The following is a 14,229-nucleotide window of genomic DNA, read 5'->3' as shown; positions in this document are numbered from 1 at the left end:
ACACAAAACCTCACAATAATCACAACACTTGAAATGCTGCTTTCAACACTAAACTTGTACCGCACAACAATTGGCAACATGCATGTCATGCATGCATAGGAAAGAGGATCACGAGGGGAAAAGGTCTTATTATTATTATTATTAAATTTTGAATACGGCAGTCCCACAGGCCTAGGGCCTTTTACAGGTCTTCTGCATGTAGCTTTTCATTCTGTATGTGATTATTGTGAGGTTTTGTGTGAAATTTTAATTTTCGGCTATCACATTTCGTTAATTTCTTACTTTTTAGACGGGGTCCATGGACGAGAACACAATAACTTTTTTTAGAAAACTGCCATAAAGCAGTTTTTATTGCTATAATTTCTTTTGTTTTTTCTGTCACCAATGGAATGCCCTATATCAATAATTATGTAAATGATGGCCTTCACATCATGTCAATTACACCGTATCATACGCATTGATGTGCAAGCCTTTTCTTGCAGAAAATGGCACTAGCATGTTCTTCTGCGGGGATACATGTGAGTGTAGTGGTGGACAGTGGTGATACTTTTTTTATAAGGAGGTCATTCTGTGCATGTTGCTGTAGCAGAATTTCATTATTATTATTATTATTATTATTATTATTATTATTATTCTTGAATTGTTTGCAGGCAACCTGCCTACACCCAAGAGAGCACTGCATTTCACACAAATCCATTGGTATCGTTACAACGTTTCGGTCTTTATGACCATCATCAGGAATGAAGTGGACATGGAAAGAACAGCAGTATAAAAGAGGGAGGCAAGCAAGCAAAGCGCGGTACATAGTGACAGCGCGCGTAGAGAAGTGCAAAGCACGTCATGGCGGGTGTGCATTACTACATATACATGACAACACAAGCACAAACGGCGAGGAAAGTAGATACTGCGCTACAGCAGTGATAACAGCCCAGTTCCAGTCTCACACCACCAGTGAGGTGTCTAGAGCCCCGCGCCACTCGCAGTAAGGTGGTGTTATAGCAGATCCCAGCCACTGTTATTGTTAATTTCCGGGGATCGCTCCCTGATATTGATCGCCTCCCGGATCCTCCTCCTGGGGCGGTCACGCTCAGAACCGAGAACCCGGATACCTGAGAAAGCCGTTGCTCCCAATGGCAATGGGTCAGATGCATGCTTGGCCGCGAAATGCTCACCCAGCGCGGTGCCGCTCACTGTGTTGCGTGCGTCGTCGTTGTGTTCTTTTGTCCTGGTAGCGAGGCTGCGGTACGTCTCTCCGACATATTTATCACCACATTTGCACTCCAGGTGGTATACAACATTTCGCTCCGTGCATGCCCCCGAACCGGACATGCAGGCGACACAAGCAGCTTTGGGCCGCCCCCGTTTACGGGGCCTGGACGGGTCTACATACCTGCGGCATGGTGGTTTGCGGAGGGCAGACGTGCAAATCATAGAACTTAGACGGCGGTTCCTGTAAATCAGCTGGGCATTTATCTTGTACTTCCGGAGTAATTTATGAATTTTGTTGTGGATATACTCGGTGTGAAACGGTAGGTTGAGGGTGACACGGTATTCATTCTGCACTCTGACACGTCGGGGGCGCATAGCTCGTTCACGTGCCGAAACTATAACTGACTCTGGGAAGTTGTTGAATTTTAGGATGTTGGTTACTTTTTCTTCACTTCTTTTTAGGGTGTCGGCATCGGAGGATAGGCGGACGGCACGCAGGAACTCAGAGGAAGCGATTGCTTTCTTTTGCTGGTTGGGAACTGACGAGTTGTAGTCTGATACCAGTCCGCTGTGACATGGCTTGCGGTATAGTTCATAGGATATAGATCCATCTGGTGAGACATGGACGGTCGTGTCCATGAAATTGATTGAGCCAGTCAACTCCGTGGATTGGTGAGTGAATTTAATATATCTGAGTTCCTGCGTGCCGTCCGCCTATCCTCCGATGCCGACACCCTAAAAAGAAGTGAAGAAAAAGTAACCAACATCCTAAAATTCAACAACTTCCCAGAGTCAGTTATAGTTTCGGCACGTGAACGAGCTATGCGCCCCCGACGTGTCAGAGTGCAGAATGAATACCGTGTCACCCTCAACCTACCGTTTCACACCGAGTATATCCACAACAAAATTCATAAATTACTCCGGAAGTACAAGATAAATGCCCAGCTGATTTACAGGAACCGCCGTCTAAGTTCTATGATTTGCACGTCTGCCCTCCGCAAACCACCATGCCGCAGGTATGTAGACCCGTCCAGGCCCCGTAAACGGGGGCGGCCCAAAGCTGCTTGTGTCGCCTGCATGTCCGGTTCGGGGGCATGCACGGAGCGAAATGTTGTATACCACCTGGAGTGCAAATGTGGTGATAAATATGTCGGAGAGACGTACCGCAGCCTCGCTACCAGGACAAAAGAACACAACGACGACGCACGCAACACAGTGAGCGGCACCGCGCTGGGTGAGCATTTCGCGGCCAAGCATGCATCTGACCCATTGCCATTGGGAGCAACGGCTTTCTCAGGTATCCGGGTTCTCGGTTCTGAGCGTGACCGCCCCAGGAGGAGGATCCGGGAGGCGATCAATATCAGGGAGCGATCCCCGGAAATTAACAATAACAGTGGCTGGGATCTGCTATAACACCACCTTACTGCGAGTGGCGCGGGGCTCTAGACACCTCACTGGTGGTGTGAGACTGGAACTGGGCTGTTATCACTGCTGTAGCGCAGTATCTACTTTCCTCGCCGTTTGTGCTTGTGTTGTCATGTATATGTAGTAATGCACACCCGCCATGACGTGCTTTGCACTTCTCTACGCGCGCTGTCACTATGTACCGCGCTTTGCTTGCTTGCCTCCCTCTTTTATACTGCTGTTCTTTCCATGTCCACTTCATTCCTGATGATGGTCATAAAGACCGAAACGTTGTAACGATACCAATGGATTTGTGTGAAATGCAGTGCTCTCTTGGGTGTAGGCAGGTTGCCTGCAAACAATTCAAGTATAATGAAGCTGCGTGAAGCGTCCTTCAAAATTTTGATTATTATTATTATTTTATTTATTTTACTAGGGTGTTTCATGACTGTCATAAAATTGTCTTGCCTTTCAGATATTTCAGATTTCCCCACCCTCGATCAGATTTATTTGAGAAATGTAACAAGGTACTTGTCGCAGATGTTTTTGTTGATTCTGTGTTTATAATGGTTTATAATCATGGGTTATCGTGATAAGGTCATCCTGCATCATATTGCACTGAAATCGTAATCCTGTTGATGTCGATACAACTTTTGGAAGTAGTTCAATGACTTCAAACTGGTAGTCCACGATTTTCTAAAACAACACAAAGGAGGAACAATAAACATGTATTAACATGTAAACAAATACATTGCTGAGTCCAAAACCTCGTTCCAACAACTACACTGATCCTGAGGATAAAAGGGGATAGGCTTTGGTTGGAGGTACTGAGAGATAAACAAGGCACTCCATAATAATAAAATCTTACACATCTTTTGGTGAGTATGAATGATATCCAGTCGAACCTCTTTAGGACGAACACCAAGGGACCAATGGTATTTATTCTGTGAGTTTGTCTTAACCTATTTTATAACCAGTGAATACAATTATTTCTCCAATAGACATACGAATAGATTTCTTCTACAGCGAAAGATTCTAAGCCACACCAACTCATTGACTCGTCTCGTATGAAACAAATGAGTCACTAGAGAGGTTCTGCAAAACGAAAATGCGTAAAAAGGTTCGTTCATTGCCATGAAGTGCAAAACTTCGCAACTTGGGACGCGAAACTTGCAGGGAACGCGAAATGAACTGTCGTATTCGTAGGACATTTCGTGAGATCGGGTCATGGCGTACGTGCACTTGGCCCGCGCAAACTACGAAAATGTGCAGAACGCAAAGTTCGTGCAAAAATTCGTACACACTTTCGCAAGGACTGTCGAGCAACTTCGTTCGAATTTTCGTTTTGCAGAACCTCTCTACTGAACGTTTCTTTAAGGTGGCTCGCGCCTATTTCTAAACTCGTCTTCTGCGCAGGTTCTCGCGCATCCTACGTTCGAGAAAAGTGCATGCGGAGTTGGCGTAGCGAGCTTGTAGCGCACTCCAGTTTCGAAGGGTCCAGCTCGAGCAGATGGCCTGAGTACGAAACTCTCGTACTCGAGTCTAGAGTGTGAGCTTTTTTCTTCTTTTTTTTCACTCCTTCACTTGGCTACTTTTTTTAGGTGCATTTTTTCCTTGTGGAAATTGTCACCTGTCAGAGAAGTGTTGGGATGTCCCTTCCAGCAGGCACTGGCCATGCCCATGGTCGGCTTCGGAAAAAGAGTAGAATAAAAGCGTTGGAGTCTATGTGGATGTCTTGGAAGGAATGGGGGACGGCACAGACGGGTACGTGAATGTGTAAAACCTGAGTATTTTGTATTTTCGTTGAATTGGTTCAAGTTACTTGGCGAGTCCCTTCCACAGTAGAACGCCATCCTTCGCAAAATTTGTCTGACTATTTTGTCAAGAATGGCCGTTCTATAATGATCAATCGACTCTGAAGCCAGTGAATTGTGGAGGTCGCCCTTGAATATAAATTGAAATGGTCACGAATGTACGAAAGTATTTTTGATTCGAACATGTACTGGACAACGTGGTTGCATTGTGTCAGTAGAGGGTACTACTGTAGTATCTCACTATTTCTTTATGGTAATCGCTGTCCACCAAGAACTCTACTATAGTTATTGCCACTACTTGATCACAGCGGTACACTATGTGTTTCACATCACTCCTGACGAGAATAAGCATTTGAAAGCAACACTGGCTGACAGCAATCATGCTCCCCAGGCTCAAGTGTGTGTGTGTGTTACAAGGGTGTGCATGGCAATTTGGTAGAGTATGTGTGAACACAAAGTCCACTATATATTCACAAACTCAAGTACATCGCAAAATTGTGCCTTCGTATCGTATATTGTGCCTTCATAACTTTGACTAGCCCTAACCTGCTGTCTGACAGGTGTGTCATTGGTGAATGTACATGTACACTGTCTCCCTTCACAACTACGTGCATGTAACACAATATTTACAGTGCACTTGCAGTGTATATAGCTAGATCAATGCACAGTAATCAGTAAATTGTGGCTGCCTCTGTCACATTGTCATATTCACGCGACGTACATTCTAAATCATCGAAAATGCCCAAACCTATTTCTCCGTGTGCAGAAGAAGATTGAACACATTCTTTGAATTTCTTTCCTTGCATCTGCGCCTTGATCCTTGAAGGATGATGGTGTTCCTACGGATGCGGAAAACTCGGCCTCTAGCCGAGTCTGACGCGAACCGTGAATTGTTTTCCTTGACATTGGTTGATGGCATCAGTCACATCTAAGAGTGACACTCTATCTCAAACATATTTACGCAAAGAAGTAGTAATCTTATCTTCATTGGAGCGATGGTCTGCAGGCGTGCGATCATGTGTGTGCCTTGTGTGTGTGTGTGTGTGTGTGTGTGTGTGTGTGTGTGTGTGTTTAGTCACTGTTTACATGCACGTTTGTGCGTGTGTGTGTGTGTCTGTCTGTCTGTCTGTCTGGCCTGGTATGAGGTTGGTCAGGATAGGTCTGCCTGGCGGGTGGACTGTCTTATCTGGCATCGGTCATTTCGCCAGCCAGGTGACAAACAAGGCACAAATGTGGTGCAGAGCAAAGTCTCCCCATCCAGGATCAGCGTGGTGCTGTGCAATGTGGTACATGCAGAAGGTGGTTTCACTCTCGTGGTGGCCTGCGTGTGCATCATTGTTTGCCCCTGCAACCATCGAAAGTGTCCGCACCGGCATCATCTATTCCGCTCAGCGTCCATGCTTCTCTCTTGTGTTTGACATGCAATCGGCAATTCAAGCCAGTGCCTGGTTTCAGACGTCACATGTGCGACCGTGGCCATCGGGCAACCAAGTCTGACAGAGCGTCATATTGTGTCCGCTGTTCTCGCTGCAGCCGTCAGTTCCGTCGACAGAGTGACCTGAGTCGTCATCTCCGTTTCTGCTCCTGACAACGACTCCGGCTTCTTTCGGAATGGTGTGGCCCTTGGGCAACCATGCTACAGTAGCAGTAGTAGTGTGTGTGTGTGTGTGTGTGTGTGTGTGTGTGTGTGTGTGTGTGTGTGTGTGTGTGTGTGTGTGTGTGTGTGATGTCACGTGCAGCCAGGAACAACTGCCGTCATGAATTCAAGCATTGCGAAAGACGGTTCTCAAGGCCACAGGACTTGCAACGCCATGCCAAATATTGTTGACTTTGCGATTTCTCTCTTCTCTTCTCTCTTCTTGTCGTTGTCTCCCGCTTCTGGGAGCGGCGTGGCCCGATAGGGTAGCTGTACATAGTAGTAGTAGTAGTAGTAGTAGTAGTGTGTGTGTGTGTGTGTGTGTGTGTGTGTGTGTGTGTGTTCTGCCTCGCCTAATAGCTATCATCGCCTTCGGCGATGGGCTTTCCAAAGGTGTGTGTGTGTGTGTGTGTGCGCGTGTGTGTCTGGAGCGCCACCGGGTGACGTGCTCTTTCTCTCTCTGCTGCCCCTCCGGGGCCCACGTGACCCTAGTGGTAGTGGCTCGACAGGACAGGTGTGTGTGTGTGTGTGTGTGTGTGTGTTTGCATGTATGCATGTGTGTGTTTGTATGTATGCGTGTGTGTGTGTTTGTGTGTGTGTGTTTGTGTGTGGTATGTGTGTGTACACTTGTGTCAATGTGTATTGCAGGGTTGGGGTGGGCTAGTAGAGAAGAGTAGATGTATATGGACATGTACATGGGATATGTACATGTAGGTGTGCATGTACATGTAGCAAAGCAAACTTATCAAAAAGGCATTCTGCGCCTATATGGCGAAATTGAGCATTGAAGCATATGTTTTTTATTTTCTCATTGGCATGTACACAGTTAGTCCATTCAATAACCAAAAAATGAGGAAGTTTCTAAATCAGGTTCTTGATGAAATACCCGTCCGCTATACATCACAAATCCTGTACAAATTTGACAATTTAGTGAAATTGTCATCGCCTATATCTCAAAAGTTAGCATTGAGACCCCGTTTTTTTAACTCGCCATTTGCATACACTACCTAAGAGCAACCGCCCACCAAATTTTCAGAGCAATCGTTAAATTTTTTGAAATAGGCGTGAGCCACCTTAACAACATGACGGCAACTGAAACAGCAACAGAGAAAGTACGATACATGTACAGCACATTCTTGCAGGTACTACAAACAGATTGCAGATCGTAATTCTTGCTTTGGCGGCACGAAACTTTATTTGGGGCAGTGCAATCTCGGCGGTACTCACAAATAATAAATCAAACAGCCCAGACTCAAGTAAACAAATCCAATCATACAAGTACGAGATCTTCACGAGACGAGACTGCACCCATTGGCTTGTTTCGTATGAAGCAAACAAGTTTACTGAACCTCTCCACAATGGAGATTTTCCCTGATATGCGAATTTATTTTGCAAACTCGGTCAATGGGTCCTTGAACCTTTCCCTCCAGATTGGGAACTGCCAACGATAGTATGCCACTGACCAGTGCCTTACTTGTAACGTTCCAATGTACAATGAATATGAGTATTTCGACAACACATTTTAACATACCGGTAAGCCTTACCGTGAACTCGCGTTCTTCGTACACTGTAGACAAGGGCAAAGACTCGTAGGGGTGAAACGAACGAACGAAAGTTCGAATATTCGTTCGAAAAATTTGAAAACGAACGAACGAACTCGCAAGATTGATAAACGAACACAGCAAGCAAGCATAAAGATCGCTTGTGACTAGATCACGAAGGAGCCGCGGAGGTTGGGAGATCGTGAGCTTGCACGCTGATCGACTGTGTTTGCCTTGATGATCACTTGAAGTTGAAGCAAGTTGAAGGAGTTGAGTGTCGCGTCGGGACAAAGTTTCTTGAAATATTTCTGTGTGTCCGTTTGAGTTAGATTTGTACTCGTAGTGAAAGGATTCGAGTCGCTTGTGACATCTGTTCCTGAAAGCAAACGTGCACTCGTTGCAATCATGTCAAAACATTCGAGCCTTTCATCGCGATCCGGAGTTGGAGCGGAATTTGATAAAGTGGTCGGGAAAGACGAAGTCATTTTCTCAATTTCAAAAATTTTCTATCACACAGCAGAGCGACGACAAGCAATCTTCGTACCCACGTCAAGAAGTACCGTTCTCCTGCTCTGACGACCTGAGCTAGCGATGAGAAGAAAACTCTCGTCCGGACGATGGTGATGGACTTTGCAGCTACCTGCAAAACCCTGTGATTCAAATTCAAATATTTCTGTTCTGGCAGTGTATATGTATCGTACACCGTCTGAACTGTGGCCAGCCAAGTACAGAGAACGCCAGTACTGACAGACTGTAATAAAATAATAATAAATTAACTATGGTCTTCAAAAAAAAATTCATCCATGAAATACATAATGGAGAATGTTCGTTCGAGTTCGTTCGTTAGTGTGAGAGTTCGTTCGTATTCAAAATTCGATGTTCGTTTCACCCCTAGCAAAGAGATAAAAATGGATCTAAATCCGAATAAAATCAGCACACGTTTCCGTAAATGAAAGGGTGAGCATAAGCAAATGAATCGAAGGAAACCGGTCAACTCAGAGATCACCTGTCATCGAGCATTCCGTAAAAGGAGGCCTCGGCAGCGGAAAAGCTAAATTATTTAGAAAAGAGATCCTGTCAGCTTTTCCATTATTTATTGCATTCCGCCCAAAATCAGCACACTTTTCGTAAATGAAAGAGTGAACACAAGCAAATGAATCAAAGGGAACTGGTCAACTCACCTGTCAGTAATATTCCGCGAAAGGAGGTCTCAGCAGCGCCGAAACGAAATAAGCCAGGCCAGGAGTCGAAATATCCGAAACAGCTCATACAAGAAGCAGTTCCAAAGAAGGAAGTTCCTTGCGCATGCACATCCGAACACGGACTGCACTGCAACACAATGTCTGCCGTGCAGTGCACAGCACGCGGCTTCCACCCGTTGGTAGATCTAATACCGAGCACCTTACGTAGAGATTTACGTAGCCTAAGTGAAATACCGAGCACCTTACGTAGAAAGTTACGTAGCATAGCGGTGTCGTTTTTCTTGCCATGTGAACACAATAATAGAAAAGCTGACAGGATCGCTTTTCTAAATTAGGCCAAAACAAAAAATAGGCTTGTTTCCGGTCGGCAACCCCTCAAAAAGGAGACTCGGTCGGCCGGAATGAAACTTTTTTTGGATACTTTTTTTGGTTCCTCAATCGTTGTGGTATTGATGGACAAGAGCACCTACACATGAACATTGTACATATATCATGGCAAGGATCAATGTCAAAGTTGACTGACTCACTGTTCTTGTACAGCATGTGGTGTATTCCTGTTTTCGTACATCCTGAGAAATCAAGCAAACAGTTCGAGTCCTTCCAGCTCCGTTATTCTAGCTCGTATCGACCCCGGAGGTTTTCGAGCCGACAGCTGAGAATCTCTGCTACCTTGTAGGTGTTTCGATTGTGGAATTCGGTTGAGATTTGACTGAGTTAGGACTCGTTGAGTGCACTTGCACACATGGCATTGCCACCGTTTGCATACATTTGGGACCAAAAAAAGTTTCAGAATTTGGGAAAAAGTAGCCCGGTCGGGCGACCGGAAACAAGGTCATTATTTGTTTTGGCCTTAGTAAGAGCAGCGGGAAAGCTGAGTGGAGTAAAACGTCATACTTGTACATGTACTTGTCTGACAACCCTAAAAAAACTGAGAAGCAAGAGACAGGTAGAGGAGAGAGAAAAGAGAGGGAAAGAGAGAGAGAGAGAGAGAGAGAGAGAGAGAGAGAGAGAGAGAGAGAGAGAGAGAGAGAGAGAGAGAGAGAGAGAGAGAGAGAGAGAGAGAGAGAGAGAGAGAGAGAGAGAGAGAGAGAGAGAGAGAGAGAGAGAGAGAGAGAGAGAGAGAGAAAGAGAAGAGAAAGAGAAGAAAAGGAGAAGAGAAGGAGACGAGAAGAGAAAGAGAAGAGAGAGAGAGAGAGAGAGCACAAAAAAGTAGCGTTAATGGAAGTGGCCACGCAAGTAGTTGGAGGCTACGCCATGCAGCAGCATGCAGACTTGGCTCAGCGTGGTCGAATGAGAACGAAAGGAAAATAACGTGTGGCTGCCCTGCTGCAATTTCATGTAGTTCGCTATAATGTAGAACTACGACTCGTAAAAGGTGTAACTGCTCGGTTGCGCTAAATGGTAAACCGTCACGTTACGCCTTACATGTATGGTATGGCATGCATGTTATAATTTGTATTTACTTCGCCAGAATGAACAGGCATTGCTGCCCTTCTTGCCTGGACAACTTCACGTGGATTGTCCAAGCTCTCACAAAAAGACGAAGAAAGGAAAGAAATATTACACGAGAGTGTGACGCATGCCTCATGAAAGAGGAGCATGATTGTACATGTAGCTATTTGAAGTACCTCCATCACTCCAGGACCAAAACGGCAAGAAAGCAGCAACAAGCTATTTTCTCTTGTTTCTCATTCGACAACAGCTGAGCTGAGTCTCTATGCTACTGGCGTGGCCAATGTGTGTGGTCGCTTCTATTAACGCTAGCTTATAACTAGTTAGCTACCTCTGCTGTCTCTCCCTCTCTTTCTCTCTCTCTCTCTCTCTCTCCCTCCGTTTCTCTCTCCGTCTCTCTCTCCGTCTCTCTCTCTCTCTCTCTCTCTCTCTCTCTCTCTCTCTCTCCGTCTCTCTCTCTCAATCTCTCTCCGTCTCTATCTCCGTCTCTCTCTCTGTCTCTCTCTCCGTCTCTCTCTCTCCGTCTCTCTCTCTCTCTCTCTCTCTCTCTCTCTCTCTCTCTCTCTCTCTCTCTCTCTCTCTCTCTCTCTCTCTCTCTCTCTCTCTCTCTCTCTCTCTCTCTCTCTCTCTCTCTCTCTCTCTCTCTCTCTCTCTCTCTCTCTCGCACGGGAGAGAGTCTCTCACGTGCGGGGATTCTACTCCGGAGAATCGTCCAGGCTGGATACGCGTAACGCCTGCCCCGCCCCCGCGGCCCCCGGTCCTGTTTCATGTAGGCTAGCTGTATGATCGTACTAGGGGGTCGTAAAATTAATACCTACTCTTTTAGGACTCCCTGGACCGTGCTGTCTGTAACCAGGTAACGGCTCTTGGTTCTGCAACCGTTGGCGGCGCGGACGTCTGTGTGCGCTGTGCAAGACAAAAAAAGCTCCGCTTGTTCATAGCTAGCCCGTTGCCGTTGGCAGATAATACTTTCAAATATTGGCAGCTTCTGCTCGAAAAAGAGGTTGGTGCGACTTCGGCGATAGTAGGGGAAGAGCCATGTAGGGAGTAACACACTCTTCTTCTGCTCGAAAAGTAGTGAAATGAAAACATGCAAGGAACATACCAGATAGATACCAAATTCTGGAGAGTTTTCTGTCCACATTACCCGCCAACCTGAGCTTTTCGAAGCAGCCCACGAAGACTTGCGGGATATCAATAGTGCTCCTCTCTCCCAACTACATGCACCTATACTGTGCTTTGGATCAATGGCCGACATTGAGTTTATAAGAAGAAAAGAGGACCAGAGAGTTAGAAGTTACGCTATAATATCCACTAGCACCACCAGTTACTGGACCATCAGCTCATGCGATAACATTGCACGACACTGACCAATGGTACTGACGTTCTACAATTAACTGTCAATCAGCTCTAGAACATCTCGGATGCGCACTCCAACAGCCTTCCAACTACTTGGAAGGTCTACGTTGGAAGGTTCTAAGTAACTGGTGATGTCAGGGGCTATTATACCGTAACTTCTAGCTCTTTGGTCCTCTTTTCTTCTTATAAATTAACCCTTGGCTCTCCACCCGAGTCTGACACTGAGTTTGTTGGTTTCGATTTTTTTTCAGTGCCAGTGAATAGCATTTATACAGATGTAATGCAAGAACAGTAGATCTACGAGTTCATTGAAATCCGATCAGCCGAGTCAATGCCACGCTGGCGGCTGGGTGCTGTGCAGCGCTAGGCCTGCCAACACTGGTAAAAAGAAGAACAAGTAAAGTAGTTAGTCGGATTCGCGGCCGCATCACCTGACGCGTTGAGGAACACACCAAGCAAAGACGTTCGCATCGGCGGGCCACCACTTCGCCCTATCCTGTAATTATTATAGTTATTCCTTTATTCCACGATGGCGTGACGCCAATAAGGACTTATAGTTATCGTGTTGGCGCTGGTTCAGGGCTAGGTCAGGGCGCATGCAAAGACAAGTAAGCGACTGACTTGATCGAATTTCATCAGGCAGCACTGTACTCTGTAGAGTGTAGTGTAGGATTGGTGCAGAATGCTGTGGCAGGCAAAGACACCCTGATCACCATGATCCGCACTGTCATCAAAGAAGTTTTATTCGAAATCAAAGGCGCTTGCTAGCCTAGCCTCAATAATATGATCAGGTGAATGTCATTGTAGATTGTACATGACATAATAATAATTCGATCTTCTAGGAGTCGTCAAGGACGTGCGCGTGCACATGAAAGACTGTCTGTCCGCCATGTAGTCTGTTGTTGATGAACACTTTGTAGCCATCCGGCTTCAGCCCTTTCTCCGCGGCTACCTTGGCCGCCACGACCAGCATGTGCCCGAGGACCTGAAGCAGATACACAACACACCAGACACGCAATGCTATCCACAACAGCCCTAAAAATACATGTACTTGAAATCCAATTCAGTAAGCACACAGCAACAGTACATGACTGTATACTGAGTAGATCTACTACCTAGTAGTACAACCAATAGGCATATGCGGATTCTGCCGGCAGAAAAATAATGCAGAATTCGGTACTTTTTCTGGTAAGTTTCATGCATGTTTGGTATGTGGATAAAGAAATGGAGCAGAATTCGAGGAATTTCCTGCCATAAAGTTTGTATGGTTCTGCCAATTTCACTGCTTTTCGAGTAGAATCTGCCACCTTTTCGAGCATTATCCGAACACCCCTAACAACCAAGTCTCTCTTCGCTGCTGCTCGAAGTGTGGCGCTATCGCAGCTCTGTTCACTAGATATTGATTGAACAGTCTACAGTACGCAGTAGTTGCTGAATTTTGAACCCGCAACACTGCGGTTCAGGCACAACTCCCAAGGCATTGCAGAGCTAACCCCATGGCAATAAGTGAGCCCCCTTGGCCACCCAATATAATTCTTACCGCTGCGTCCTCATCCGTTGCATCCGTCATCGTTGGAATTGGCTTGATGGGGATAACAAGAAAATGAATTGGAGGCTGCGGTCTCAGAGAGTCGAAGGAGGCGACCTGAAAATACGCCAGAGAAACATCAGTAGGAGAGCGATCATATTAATATCAACAAGTGCGAGCCCATCACACAGCAGTCATGAAGAAGCTACAAGTATGAACTCTGATAATCATAAAGCCATCCGAAGATGCGGCGCGCACTAGTGGAGGGGAGGGAATTACATGTAATTGAATCCCAGAAGCCTGGCTTGCGGGGCAGGGACTCGGGAGCCGCTATTTACAAAAACTGAACTGCCCAGGTCCCGCGGCCTGAGACCAAAACAAATAAAACAACAAGAGAGTGGAAATCAGGTTGAGTGCTACCGGGTAGAAACCCAGGACTACTACTGTACTAACAAGACATTTGTCAAAACTTGGTCAGCACATATCGATACCGCTAAAAAGATACATGGTATGACAACTGAGGTGCTAAGTTATACAGTACCTCCGAGTCCCGGTAGTGAAATTTGGCGGGGATTTCTCCGCGAAGAATCTTGCCGAAAACAGTATCTTTAGGCTTCGCCATTGTTATGGATCTTCTAGAAATTGATAAAGAATGCCCAGTGCAGTGCGGGATCGCTACCGTGGGAGTAGTGTCATGCTGTGCCGCACTCGCTGCGTGTAGCCGGTACATAGCCATCGTGTTCGATACCAATACCGTACCGAATACGCGTAGCGAGAGTGACGAATCTCTGTACACATCTTTTTTCGTATCCAGTATCCACCCGTTTTGAACACGAAAGCCTTTGTGAAAATGACTGTTCAGCTCGTTCTAGATTATCGCAATTCCTTTTTTTGAAACTCGGGTATTGAGCCAATAATTAATGAAGAAAGGAAAAAGGACATATGGTAACTCTCCAGCACTGTAACTAGATATTATACACTCAGAAAGTACAACAACTAGGTACAAAACTGACAGAGTACTGAGACATTCGACGTCCTGACACCTAGCTTCAACACACCTCCGTAGCGCTGACCGACAGCCTTC

The 14,229-nt window shown here is 46.0% G+C and overlaps 1 protein-coding gene and 1 long non-coding RNA gene across 2 annotated transcripts; both read right to left on the bottom strand.

Moving 5' to 3' along the window:
- Positions 1 to 3,051: 3,051 nt before the first annotated feature.
- Positions 3,052 to 9,139, bottom strand: LOC135816685 (uncharacterized). The gene is made up of 3 exons (XR_010553457.1): positions 8,786 to 9,139; positions 7,608 to 7,630; positions 3,052 to 3,309 (listed from the first exon to the last, which is right to left on the bottom strand). It is a non-coding gene; the product is annotated as an uncharacterized LOC135816685 (long non-coding RNA).
- Positions 9,140 to 12,332: 3,193 nt separating this feature from the next.
- LOC135816684 (adenosine 5'-monophosphoramidase HINT1-like) lies at positions 12,333 to 13,823 on the bottom strand. Its single transcript, XM_065329818.1, has 3 exons — positions 13,687 to 13,823; positions 13,158 to 13,262; positions 12,333 to 12,602 (listed from the first exon to the last, which is right to left on the bottom strand). Exons 1-3 carry the CDS (start codon positions 13,765 to 13,767, stop codon positions 12,456 to 12,458), a joined length of 333 nt encoding a protein of 110 aa, XP_065185890.1. The 5' UTR covers positions 13,768 to 13,823; the 3' UTR covers positions 12,333 to 12,455.
- Positions 13,824 to 14,229: the final 406 nt, after the last annotated feature.

The sequence above is a fragment of the Sycon ciliatum genome, chromosome 5 (assembly GCF_964019385.1).
Source record: "Sycon ciliatum chromosome 5, ocSycCili1.1, whole genome shotgun sequence".
NCBI classification, from domain to species: Eukaryota; Metazoa; Porifera; class Calcarea; order Leucosolenida; family Sycettidae; genus Sycon; species Sycon ciliatum.
This window is presented reverse-complemented; position numbering and strand designations above follow the sequence as displayed.